The 13,707-nt window shown below is 36.2% G+C and overlaps 1 protein-coding gene across 2 annotated transcripts; it reads right to left on the bottom strand.

The window, feature by feature from the left end:
* Positions 1-715: 715 nt before the first annotated feature.
* LOC121878311 (uracil-DNA glycosylase-like) lies at positions 716-13,433 on the bottom strand. Of its 2 annotated transcripts, none has more exons than XM_042384419.1 (8): positions 13,263-13,433; positions 10,504-10,567; positions 9,265-9,350; positions 8,922-9,029; positions 8,267-8,460; positions 5,442-5,530; positions 2,669-2,847; positions 716-1,408 (listed from the first exon to the last, which is right to left on the bottom strand). In XM_042384419.1, exons 1-8 carry the CDS (start codon positions 13,422-13,424, stop codon positions 1,262-1,264), a joined length of 1,029 nt encoding a protein of 342 aa, XP_042240353.1. In that variant the 5' UTR covers positions 13,425-13,433; the 3' UTR covers positions 716-1,261. The 2 variants fall into 2 exon arrangements, with proteins under 2 accessions (XP_042240353.1, XP_042240361.1); XM_042384427.1 differs by lacking the exon at positions 716-1,408 and adding an exon at positions 4,667-4,688.
* Between the last annotated feature and the right edge of the window lie 274 nt (positions 13,434-13,707).

The following is a 13,707-nucleotide window of genomic DNA, read 5'->3' as shown; positions in this document are numbered from 1 at the left end:
ACCTATAAAATATGAAGTTTAATAGTTACAGTATACAGGGTACCTGTATTGTATTATAAATACCCTTGAGAACTTCATACACTCCAGCTCTACAGTTTTCCTTGACAGAGAATGGCACATAATAAGTTAAAACTATTCTATAATTCTAAAATTTATTCACAAAAGACTAACACTATAATGGTCTGCAAACAAAAACCTCAAATTGTTTCACATGCAAACAAAATTTCACTTGCTTATCCTTCATATTAAATACAGGATGTTTCAAAACATTTTATAAACTTGTGGGAGACCTCACACATCAAGTAATGACAATATTTGTGAATACAAAACATTCACAATTGCCACAAAATCTTTAACCCTTAAAAATGCTCACAACCTTCCAGACTCACATATACTTATATACAGTACAGTACACATAAACTGACTGTTTAGAAAGAATTAATACCAATTATGTAATGAAAGTTTTTATGTAAAAATAAACAATACCTGTACAGCATTAAATATAAATTATATTCTTGCCTTCCTTCTGGCATATGAATGCATAGGACAATGGTAATGAAAGCACCAAATAGTGAGCATCAGCCTTTTCTAGCAATAAATCACTTCCACTTGTTTCTGATGCTGGTCCATCAGACCCAACACTTTCCATTCTTCAATACTACTACTGAAGAGAATCTTTTGGTGGCTAGACTTTAATCTGCTAATGCGGCCATGAATAGGCTTCCTTACCTTCCTGCATCAGTACTGACACATATTGGTGCCTGGAACAACCATATTTGTTATCTATGTATAACTGTATAAAGAGTGAAATGAATAGTTGTAGGTAGCAGATGACAAAACAGAGGAAACTGAAACTTCTCATTTGGCAATATAGAATAAAACAAAAACAAATTTGTAAACAAATGCCTCTCCATCAGTCAAAAACATTTACCAGACATATGGAAAAGGCAAAAAGGTGCAAATGTGACCAATCAGAAGCTTCCCCAGCAAGATCATGGAGTCATCAATGATGCACGAAAATTTGACCCAATGCGCTTGAAAACTTTTTGGGGAGTAAATTTTTTTTTTAAAGTTCGATGACATAATTCGCATCAACGAAGCAAATAGCACTACCTAATGATTTGACACAATTCACATCTTGATGTGAAATAGGGTTAATCAGTGTTAAAAAAATAGTACTGTAATGAACAAGGCAAAGGCAACATTTACAAATGAAAATGGTTGTAAAACACTGATGATCATGAACTTCAATTCATCCTTATTATATATGTGGTGGCAAATATGTCCAATCTATTGGCTTCTTCCCCCCCTTCTCAAGAAGTTCATTACACTTGGAGAAGTGTTTGCATCCAAAGAACCCACGATGACCAAACAGTGGTAATGCAGCCTTGAGCAGATGATGTTTCTTCTGTGGTGAAAAAAAAAGAAAAAAAGTCATTACAAACTTAAGTACTATAATAAAACGAGAAAATATAGACTATACAACCCAAACAAGAAATGCCATTAACCACTAAACAGCAGCCAACATCAACTGGTGTTAGTTGTAGAGATGGGAGCCAACATCAATGGATGCTTCATGTTCCTTGCATTCCAGTTTTTGTGCATAAGAGGACACAAAATGTTGTTTTGTATTAAGGGTCTAGATAAGCAAGCATAAGAAAGATTTTTTCCTAAAATACACCTATGGGAAGATAACTCCATGATTAGCTGACATGGCCTGAGCCAGGTTATTGCTTGCAGGCACTGTCTGGAGCATTTCCACAAGATAAGCTAGGACAAGCTGTGTGCAAGATGTATATCTAAAGAAAAAGACATCATCAATAAGTAGCAAAATCAAAACGTTAGATGAAAAACATGAAAGAAAATGAAAGTTATATTCAAAAGAAATTAATTTGGATTTACTCTATCCATCAATATTTCTTCTCTGTAAAATACAAAATACAATTATCCTAGTTCCTAAACCTAATAAAAGATTACCAGTATCTGATGATTAATCACTCCAATGTTAGCCTAACAAAAACTAACTTAACATAAACTACCCTAATATAAGCCCCCAATTACCATTAGGGTGTTTACCGGTAATCATCAGGCAAAATAAGCAAGGGTTCCTCATATTCATTGAAGATCCCGTGTATATTACATCCAGACATTAGGCAGCTTGGTACAAGTAAAGTCTCCTCAATACAGAGTTGTCATCAGCTGCCTCTACAATTTTGAGAGCTGGAAAGTTCCTGAATTATAGAAATCATCAATAAATGAATTCTGTCATTTTGTGAAACAGTTAGCAAATGTCTGTCCAAAAAGAAGTAAACAAAAGGAGAAAAGAATGGTGGGCACCCAAACACATAAACATGAAGGAATGTTATTAACATGATACAGTTTAAATACCTATAATAAGGGAATACTTGGCAGAACACCAAGAGGCATTGCAAGATAATGGTTTCCCCCAGAAATCTTAAAACAAGTAAAAAGCGCAATGTCAATATTTACAGAATGTTTTATAGTGCACAATAAAGCAAAAGAAAACTGCCTATAAGAAAGGAATTGTAGGGTGGGATTGTAACAGAAGGATTATATGACAATAGAAACAAGATGTAATCTGAGGAATTAATGCAGGCCAGGGATGAGGTAGTGAAGGATACTATACAGTGAGTTAAAAGTAGTTTACCGTATGAACAACTTTAGCTTTCTTCTTGGCATATGATCCCCACAAAAGGAAAACAACACCTTCATTATGTACTGATATTGTTTTGATGACCGAGTCGGTAAACTTCTCCCAGCCTTCGTCCTTATGCGAGTTAGCTTTGTGGGCCCTGACTGTTAAACAAGCATTGAGTAGTAAGACACCTGAAAGGGATAAGTTTTTTTTAAATAGTTATGGGGTGGAGTTATAAAGCATAATGGTATTAACGAAACATTACTGAAAACTTTTAACAGTAGATCAGATCAATGACATTTCAATACAATACAGCAGGGGTTCTCAACCAGGGGGGGGAAACTGATACTAATATGGAAAAAATAAAGGATTTTCAGTTTTATATGCATATTATTTGGAATGCACTTTTTGAGGCAGACAATCTTGGAAAGGAGGGGGGAATGACATTCTGACATATGGTGAAAGGGGTGCATGGGGCAAACAACTGCAATACAGTTTGGTATACTTTGCATATTCTTTGGTGATGACTCTACCTCATGGCCTCCTCTCCCCTGCCATGCAACAAGTGGTACCTCATTGTCGATATGGTGGTCGGCTGATAAAGTTTTAAGCCGAGGCCAATCATACGGACAAATCTCGTCACATTGTCTATTGCAATTCTCGAGAAACCTAACCTTGAGCAAGAATCACATGGAGAGAGGACAATTTCTTGGCCATTGCGAGAAACATGTCCATATGATGAGCCACAGTGTATTTTTTGTTTTGTTTTTAATAACATTGGTCTTTTAACTGGATGGATAACTTGATAAGTTTTGGACAGAAGCCATGAGACAATCTTTAGATATAATTATGCCACCAAAAGCATACAGTATCTTTCAACATGGCAGTTATATTAGTGGCAGCAAATAACTCCAGAATAATACAGTTTGAGATCTAATAACAATTAATGCATGAAACAAAATAGTAATTTAAGTTTTTTCTCACCACCAACAAAATTACACAGACTTTAAGATATTCAGCAACTGATTGAATAATACGTAGTTTGACTGATGTTCATATAAACTGTATTGTGAAATTATAAGGTTAACCAGAAAAATTTGTTTGACTGCCAACATAAGATTATCATCATTCTGTACAGAATTTCATCACAGGACAAGTAGGTTTAAGTCAATACGTACATATTTTAAGTACAGTAATTTAACTCTGTAGTGATAAAGATTTTTTAAAGACATAAGCAGTGTAAAGGATTCTGTATATTGCTGAACATCCATCACAACATATGAGGCATTTAGAAAAGCAGGGGCGTATCACCGGATTGTCCAATTTCCCATTTTCTAAGTTAGTCCATAGCCCCAACATTCTTCTATCAGGTAATGATGTCAGGCAATCCCCGTAAGAAAACAAGGGCCAAAATCATGCAGTACAACCTCGAAATTGAGCCGAGTTGAGAAACTCAGACCTATGCCCTCATGTTACAGCTCAAGATTGAAGAAGCCGCAAGTCCAGAAAACCATGAGGGCAAACTTTTTCGGAGTGAGGGTTGTAAACTCTTGGAACAATCTACCAGAAAGTGTTGTGACGGCACCAAGTGTGAGCTCTTTCAAGACAAGACTTGACCAACACTGGAGCGGGTTCAGGTACATTCAGGAGCCGGTGCATGCCCAGTATTTGCCAACAGTGCGTAACAGAGACGTGACCGATCGCCCGGGGCGGCTAGACAGCCGATCTTTTGGTGAAGAAGATAAATGAAAAGGAAAAGTAATCAGAGACGTGACCAATCGCCCAAGCAGCTAACAAGCCGATCAGTGGCGAGGAGGATAAAAGTAAAAGTATTCTCAATGCCTCACATAATGATAGAAGGGTGGTTATGGAAACAGTAAGTCAAAAAAGTTCTAATTTCTTTTACGTTTCAGTACAACTTTCCTCAGAGAGAAGGTTGTACTAAGCTGTAAGAGAAATTAAAATTGCTCTGACTTACCATTTCCATAACCACATTGCTATATATCTTACCTGGCTTACATCTTGTCAAGACCTGAAATATCAATTCAACATAAAAAGTATATTAATTAGGGAAAAACATATTCACATTGATTTTAATACACAAATGAAAGATATGCTGTATAGTTCATGTTCAGTATATACGAGATATTTATGTACATTAAATGTACATCATGTGCACAGTACAGTAGGCATATACAGCACAGAAACTTATGCAGACACACTCTACACTATATATATGCTGTAGTAATAATTATAAAAACAAAATAAAAAATATTAATAATAATAAAAGTAAGAATAGAATCTTCAGAGAAGCAAATTTTAGGTTGGAGATCATTTGGATAGTGAAGGATACCACACACACTAATGTACTGGGACACTATACACAACCAATAGTGAGGAACAATATCTGGTAATCAATACATGACACTTGGTTCACCCTCAAGAGAACCTTTAATTTGATGTGGGAGAAGTATTTAAGGTCAGATTAAGTTGCAATTTCTAGTTTTTGGAAGGGGATTCTGTGCGGCCAAACTAATTCTAAGTAAAGAAATAACACGAGAGATTCCCAGAAGGGTGTCACTACAACACCATAAAATATTAACTCACTTCTAACTATAATCAATATCTGACATTATCGCACTATTTAATCACTCCTACATAATAGCAATAAATATTGTTTGGGGGATATGAATTTTCTTTACACAAACTAGACCATCATTGTCTTTCTTTACCATAAGAAATGAGGATATACAATACAGTACTATTTTCAGTCACACAGGCTTACCTTGTTGTGCCCAACCAAGTAAGTATCCATGTGATGGCTGCTCAAATCCTGGGATATCTGACTTCAGTTCCTTGTACATGTTCACCAAACTGAGAAGGATGCATTTTTTCCCGTGTTAATAAAAGATCTTTACTGAATATACTGTACACACAAGAAAACTTTGTTTATTATGTAAGTGAAACAAATCAAGTCCATGAGCAAAAACAAAGAAAGTGGGTCAGGAAACATTTACCAGGCACAGTATACACAAACCAGAAGCAGGGAAAATAAACCCACAGAAACTGAGAGACAAGAAAGCAGACCGAGTAAACTTCATTCAATGAAAGAAAAATGTAGAGCATAAAGCTACATTATAAACCATCAAAAGGTAATATGGAGGATGCAAAAATATGTGACATGGCATCTCCTTTCTTTCTCTGTCAGCAGTACTTTCATAACATACAAAGAGAAAACTGTTTATTATGGACAATGTTTCAGTTATAAACAATATTTTTCCAACTATCAATTCTTGTCCCCTAACTGTCCAACTACAGTAAAAGTCCAAAAATCCGGATGCCAGGAATCAGGACCACCCGAGAATCCGGACTTTTCGAAAACTCAAACTTTTTAAATTTAGCGGTCTTTTGTGGGTTACGTGAATGAATGGAGTTGCTTTAAAAAATTAATTTACATAATTCTAATAATATAAGTAATTGTAAATTACAGGTAGCTAATTTTGTTAGTTTGTAATTAGCTTGAACTGAAATGTAAAATTTGAGGCACAATAAATCTTTTGTGTGTATGTGTGCATGAGTGAATGCCACAGCTGCACAGCGACAACAAACGACCACGCAATCGCCACTTTAAAACAAGCAATCAAACTGTGACAACGTATGTAATTTTGAGTCCTACTCTTTCCATGTACAGAGTACAGGCCCATAATAATGGCCCCTAAAGTAGATAAACTTCAATGTGTGAAGAGAAAGAAGAACACATTGAAATTGAGAGACAAACTTGAAATAATTAAGAAACTAGAACGTGGTGTGAGCAATGCTGTTCTAATGGAAACATACGACATTGGAAAGTCTACAATTTATGATATAAAAAAGGCAAAGAATAAAATTCTAGAATTCACAGCTTCTTCTGAGCCTTACATTAAAATTGCTGAAAGAAAAAGTTTACATTGGCCCAAATTAGAAAATATTGATAAAGTGTTGCACGAATGGTTTTTGTTAAAACGATCAGAAGGTATGGCAATTTCTGGGCCAATACTTATTGCCAAAGCAAAGTCTTTTAAGGAGCAAATGAACATCGAATCAGAGTGCGCATTTAGTGATGGATGGCTTAGGAATTTCAAGACTCGTCATGGTATTAGACAGTTTGTTTACATTTTTGTCTAGTGTTGACTTTATATTTCTTTAAAACTGCTCGTTTTGATAAATGAAGCATGCTTTATTTGCTAATGAATAAACTATAAAAATGTACCTGTTCATCTCTTCTTTATTCCTCCTTAAATATTAATTTTAAAAGTACTGCCTGAGAATCGGTAAAATCCGAAAATACGGACCTACCCAATCCCCAAGCAGTCCAGATTTTTGGACTTCTACTGTACAGTAAACCCCCGCTTTACACGGTTTCACTTTACGCGTTTCCACGTTTACGCGGTACCCTGCCGAAACCGGAATGCTCACTTTCCGCGGTGTGTGTACCCTTTTACGCGGAGAGCGGCGCGAGCAGGGTGCACATAAGGTCGCCCAGTCATCAAAACATTACCGAGTTCTTCACCCGCCAACCACCACAGCCGGCCCAAGTCAGTGATAGTGATAATGATAGTGAGGATATGGACTTGTATGGACTTTGAGGGGTTTGACAAAGAGGCCCTGCAAGCCTCTGTGGTGGATAGTGATACAATTGATACAAGTGATACAGGTGAGGGCCAATAATCTGCCCTCAGCCTCGGAACCAACCCCCCATCCCCGTGTGCCCAACCATCTTTTCTACTAATGTAAGTGTTGAAAAACCTAATATTATTGATATATCTCTTACTTATTAATTATGTGTGCATGCCATCATAAAATTAAGAAGTTATTTTTACTACAACGTAGGTATTGTGTCTGAAAAAGTGGAGTTTGGGGTCGGCCCGGTCTCTATTTCAATTAATCCCATATGTTATGTTGTTCACTTTACGCGGGCCGCCGTGGGTTCAATTGACCGCGTAAAGTGAGGGTTCACTGTACAGTACTGTACAGTGGGGTATGCTATAACGAATCTAATTGGTTCTAGAACCTTGTTCGTTATAGCATTCGTTTGTTATAGGATTAATCCGTTCCAGGCCCCCAAATACAACCACTTAACACTGAAAAATATAATATAAAATTGTAAAAATTGTAAAAAAGTGCATAAATATGCATCTAAACCCCTGAAATAAAGAATATCATTAATATTTGTAGTAATAAAACAATAAATTAGAAAAAAAAATTTAAATTATGTTCGTTGTAGGAGTTTCGTTCATTATAGCATTCTCAATTTTATAGGTAAAACCGTTCGTTATAGGAATATTCGTAGTAGGATCCGTTCGTTATAGCATTCCCCACTGTATATGCTATTTACATGCTTTTTCAGTTGTTTCTCCCCTCAACAAATGACAGTAAATAAATGAAATTTGTGTCTATAAAGTGCACTTGTGATAAATAATAATATGGAACAGTTAAAAAGAGTGCCCAGGTAATTTCCTTTACTTAGTTACCCACATTAAGACATTTTAGTTTAATTGACTAATAAAAGTTTAAAGGTGAGAAATTAAATGAATGTATTGTTACTTAGTAACTTAAGACAATTTTCTGTACCTTGGAGGTGGTGGCACACCGTTCTGAACACTGAAACATAGACCATGTGCTTGTCCTGGTATATGATAAGGATTTTGTCCTAAGATGACCACTTTGATGTCCTGCAACTTACATGCTTGAGTCCAAGAGAACACCTGATCCTTTGGGGGGAAGACTGTTGCTCGATTGCGCTCATATTCCAAAAATTTACTCAACTGTTCAGTAATCAAAGGAAATGTTCTTTTTAATTTGAATATTTCTAACAATATAATCATATATCTAATTCCAGTACTTTCTTAGAGTAAGAAATAAAATCCAATATAGAGCAACAAGAGAACTAAATGATAAGATGACTTAAAGGAGGAGAATGACTTAAAAATGTTTTTTAACCTTAAATATGATATTCAAGTAGAGTGTTGGTTCATTGTCTGTCTTGAACTGCTCATGGTAAAGTGCCATAATGGGATATAAAAACAATTATGAAATGGGAGGATTTCCCATTCTAACATCTGACCAAAAATTTACTTTTTATAACAACCAGGCGGTAGTACTTCCCTGTTTGGTAGCTCCATACTACCTACTACACTAAAGTAGTTAATCTTAAGTGAAATACAGTATACTGAGAGGGCTAATGTTCAGGTAATGATGAGATAGAGAGATACTGTATTTTTCCCACCTTCTCAAAGTAGGGCTGAGAGAACTGAGACTTGAGGGCCAGGTACCAACTATGACCAATGTTCTCATGCAGACCTGGAGATTTCTTACACTGTTGTTTTATCTCTGCCTGTAAAATTAGTAAGAATTTCCCTGTAGCCATATAAACAAAAATGCATTCAGTGATGGCCAGTGCTTAGCCAGGTATCACAACTTTTTAAGCGTCAATAAGAAATGTAAGCATATAAAAGAAACAAATGGTATAATAATTCACAGCCAGTTGACTGATATTGTATTAAAACAATAATAAGCCAACTAATGGAACACAAGACACTGAGCAACAATCATTAATGTATGAAACCTACCTTAATTTGGTTTTGCATCATGCATTGTTTCTGCTCTGGGGTAAGGCCAGATTGGACCTTCTCATCACGACACGTTGGGGGCGTTCCTAGAGAGGTATACATGTATTTCTTCAATATCCTTTGACAATTTAAGCATGTAATAAATAATCTTTATTTTGTGATGCAGTTACAGTATCAACAACTTGTCTAAAGCTGATGTTTCAATGTGTATTAGCAGAACTTATGAAATTTTGAAATTTTTTCAATACCTGCTCAGTTATACACATCCACAGTACAGTATGTAGGAGTATTAGTGGAAATTTAACAAGACAAGAAAAGAGGAAGAATGAAGGAACAATTCTACGAAGTTAAAGATAATGAACTGAAAAAGAAAAGAATATAAAAAAAAAGAGAGAAAAGTACAGAAAGAAAAATACAAAATGCAAAGGAGTAAGCAGATGTGTTGTTGGCAAGATAAAATTCCATTTGTTTTTGTTTTTAAATAGCTACTGCACAATATTAGACACAGACAAATATTGGTCTGGTTCACTAACCCACCATATGAGATCATCACACACATTCAAGCTAGACATGGTTCACCTTGGGGTATGGTCCAGTTCTTTGATGAATGATTCCCCACACTAAAAGGAGAACATCATACAAGTATTGTTGAGAAGCTGAAATTAATAATCATCTCTAATTTAAACCTGGAAATATCACTTGAACTACCCTAAGACATAACCCTGCTCAGGTCACCACTTGTTCCTTCTTCATCACCCCAAACCTCAGCCTCAGGGGAGTATAAAATATAGTATAGTATAGTAATGAATATGTTAATGGTAAGCCAACTTATTCTTTTTATTATTACCTTTAATGGAACATGGATGCATCAAGGCACTGTAGCTTCAGGTCCATAAGATACTGTACTGTATCGTACTTCACATTCACAAGAACGGCTGTAAATGGTCTAGTATAATACAGTAGCTACACAGATATCACAATGAACAGCCCAGGAGGTTTATCTTCGTTAAAGTTCCCCTGCTTATTTCACCTGATGATTAACCAACCTAATGTGAAGTGGAGGATTAGGTGAGGCTATCCTAGGCTAGAATAGGTTGTGATAGGTTATGTTCGATTAGGTTAGGTTAGATAAAGTTAGGTTAGCATTAGAGTGTTTATTCATAAGGTTAAATAGGCTGGGGTGCCCAAACTCCATGAGATCCAACTTAACTACAAAACAATTTCAGTTTAAATACTTACTGGAAGGATCACTGGAAGGATCATTTTGCTCATCAATCTTTGATTTTTTGGTGACATCATTAACCTGTAAATTTACATCTTCAATCAAATAAAAGTTATCTTTAAAGTGAGGTAAATATTCTGAGAGATGGATATAAAATACACAAGTGGTGGATACAGTGTGATAAAACGTGTACTATCAGTCAATACTGTACATTAATGATTAAGACTGGAAAATATTTATGAACATGTACAGTCCCCTTCACTAGTGCCTTTACAGGGGCTTGTCAGGTTTTGTGCAATGTGACAGCGCTGTGTTTGTTTACATTTGACAGAAAGAAACTCGCAACAGCAACCATACTATGGAATCAAGTTAAAACAATAGAAACAATCTGTTAGGTTTGGTTAGGTTTATATGCCTGTTTTTCTAGTTTTTTGTGTATTTAGTATTCGATTGGCCATAATTTTGGTCGGAAAACGCCCCACCCGAAACCCTAGAAACTAAAAAACAGGCAATTTCCAACGGAAATTAAGGTCAAACCCAATCAAAACACATAAAACTACACTAGAAAAACATTGTTTTGACTTTCTAACAGAGTTGTGTGCACTAAATATTCCCAGCAAGGCTATGCTAGCATTATGATTAAAATGGAATCAAATGGAACTGAAGACTTATTCATCACACCACACGCCTAAAGAGTTAAATAAACAATTTGGATAAATTGACCTTTAGGCAACAACGGTGAGTAATATATAGACCCCACCTTGATAGATAACTTATCTGGGATGAAAGCCCATAGTAGGTTACTTTAACTTTAGACACCACCACGGGTAACTCAGAACAAGAGGTGATTTTAAAACTATCCAGACTGTCAACATATAGCCGAACCCACCCAGAGTAATAATATACTCGATTCAGTTCTGTCGAACAGAGAAAACGTCATTAGCAATGTCGAGGTAGGGAAAGAGCTTGCAAACAGCGATCACAAAGAAATTAGATTCCAGTTAGATTTTCAGGGCAGACGTAAGGAAAATTCCACCAAAGTACCAGATTTCAGAAGGGAAAACTTTGACAGTTTGAAGAGGCAGCTGAGGGAGGGGGTGTCAAACTTGGGGGTGAGCTACATGACCTCACATGAGGTGACCTCACTCAATGCACCCACAGAGGGCGACCTCACCTTACCAGGAGACCTGACGGTTGAGACTGACCTGATAACGAGATCTGAGATTGCCGAGTTCCACGAAAATTTAGATAATGAGTTACTTAATGCACAAAGGCAGAACATACCATACAAAAAACTCAGATCAGACAACAATGACCCTAAAGGGATAAATAATTATTTAAAGAACATCATTGGCCAAAGGAAGGCTATAGGTAGAAGGATAAGTCGTGGCGAAATTTACCTCCGGGGTTATTATAAGGTATTGGCGAGTAGGGTTAAAACCGAGATAAGGAAAGCTAAGAGGAATAATGAGGTAAGATTGACCATAATTTTGGTAGGAAAACACCCCACCCAAAACCCCATAAACTAAAAAACAGGCAATTTCCAACGGAAATTAAGGTCACACCCAATCAAAACACATAAAACTACACTAGAAAAAACATTGTTTTGACTTTCTAACAGAATTGTGTGCACTAAAGCAACTTTACCAAAATAGATCACATTGAAATGTACATGGTTGTTTCCACTGGCAAGGTTGAGTTAGCATTATGCTTTTGGAGTACACGCCAGTCGCCCCCTGTAGCGATTGAAAATGTAACGAACTGTAAACGCGTGGGTATTATTTTCTTGTAGCACCGTTCATTCCTACCACTAATCTATTATCATATTCGAATAAGACGTCTAATTATAAGATAATTTTCATCTATTACATTACCGGTGGAAATGTATAATAACGGGGATAGCTCTTCCAAAATATTTTCTTCCATTAACATCCCGCCATTATCGTCTGCCTCTCCTCCAACACTCCGTGTCTCCTGCGTCCCCTTCATAAATCATCCTCCGCATGCGTTGCTGTACACGTCAAGCGGCCATTCAAAAGCCTTTTTTTATTTTGAAACCAATTAAAATGTTTTTGGGTTGAATTTGCGGTATTTTTGGCTCAATCAAATTCGAGTATTCTTTTTGGTCTCTCATATTTTGAAATTCAAGTTCAGTTCCGACTATGGAAGTCTGCGGTGGGTGTCACTTAAAGTATATGGAGCTGATTGCGAGTTTTTGGAAAAAAAACGAAGAAACTATAGCATTTTTCGATCGCATGGTGTTCTTCCAACCTCAGTAAAGTGTACTAAGAGCAAGACTGAATGTAAACATCGCAAAGACCAACATATGTGGCGTTGTGTAAGAATCCCAGAATGCAACGACGAACAAGAACCAGGCCAATAAGGTAAGAAATAGGTGATTCCATCATATGGTGAGAGTCAGTTAAGTTAGGTCAGGTCAGGTCAGGTCAGGTCAGGTCAGGTCAGGTCAGGTTAGGTTAGGTTATTGTTTTTCTAGTGCTTTATTGTGTATTTGTTAGTCGCTTAGGCACTTTTTTTTTTCTCGGAAAACGTCAAACGAAAAAAAATCGCTAAAAAAAACGGCTAATTTCCGCCAAAAAGGAAGGTCATATCCGTCTCAGCACACACAGATACACTAGAATAATATATTTTTAACTTAATACAAGTGAAAATTTACCAAGGCGTGAATGGAATCCTAACTTAATCGGAACTCAGCCGTTCACGGCAAAATATCCACTATGTACAATTTAAGGCTAGATGTTTGTCCATCACTAACCTCTAAATCCTCGCTCTTGCGCTTAATGACAGGCATACAGAAGTTCTTGATTGTTTTCTGTGACGCCATACTTCTGCAACAGGTTAACTCGGACGTCCAAAAGTGATTCCCAAGAGTGTGAAGTAAAGGTTTTGTCTGTCTTGCCGCCTCACACACCACCATGTGGGAAGCCCGCCCTTCTCTGTTTACGATGTTAAAATCTTACCACAACCATAAACAGAGTCTAAAATATTATTTTCTAAGCAAAAATATCTCAACCAATTTCAGCTAAATAAAAAATATTTTCATACTGTATTCATATTTAGTTAGTTATTGTAATTATTAGCTGTTTAAGAGTGACTTTTAATTCATATATTTTATTTAATTGTTGGACTAGTGTTATTACTAACCTTGTTACACTATTTATGGCGACAATGTTGAAGCACAAAATAACAATTTAATTTTT

Source organism: Homarus americanus, unplaced genomic scaffold, assembly GCF_018991925.1.
Source record: "Homarus americanus isolate GMGI-L3 unplaced genomic scaffold, GMGI_Hamer_2.0 scaffold33468, whole genome shotgun sequence".
Lineage (NCBI taxonomy): Eukaryota > Metazoa > Arthropoda > Malacostraca > Decapoda > Nephropidae > Homarus > Homarus americanus.
The sequence above is the reverse complement of the archived record's forward strand: the minus strand, read 5'-3'. Positions and strand labels throughout refer to the sequence as shown.

Coding starts and splice junctions, on each gene's coding strand:
- LOC121878311 (XM_042384419.1), bottom strand. CDS start 13,424: ATGGTGGTGTGTGAGGCGGCAAGACAGACAAAACCTTTACTTCACACT. Junction 9,030..9,264: donor TGATGCAAAACCAAATTAAG/GTAGGTTTCATA, acceptor CTAATTTTACAG/GCAGAGATAAAACAACAGTG. Junction 8,461..8,921: donor CTCAGCCCTACTTTGAGAAG/GTGGGAAAAATA, acceptor ATTACTGAACAG/TTGAGTAAATTTTTGGAATA.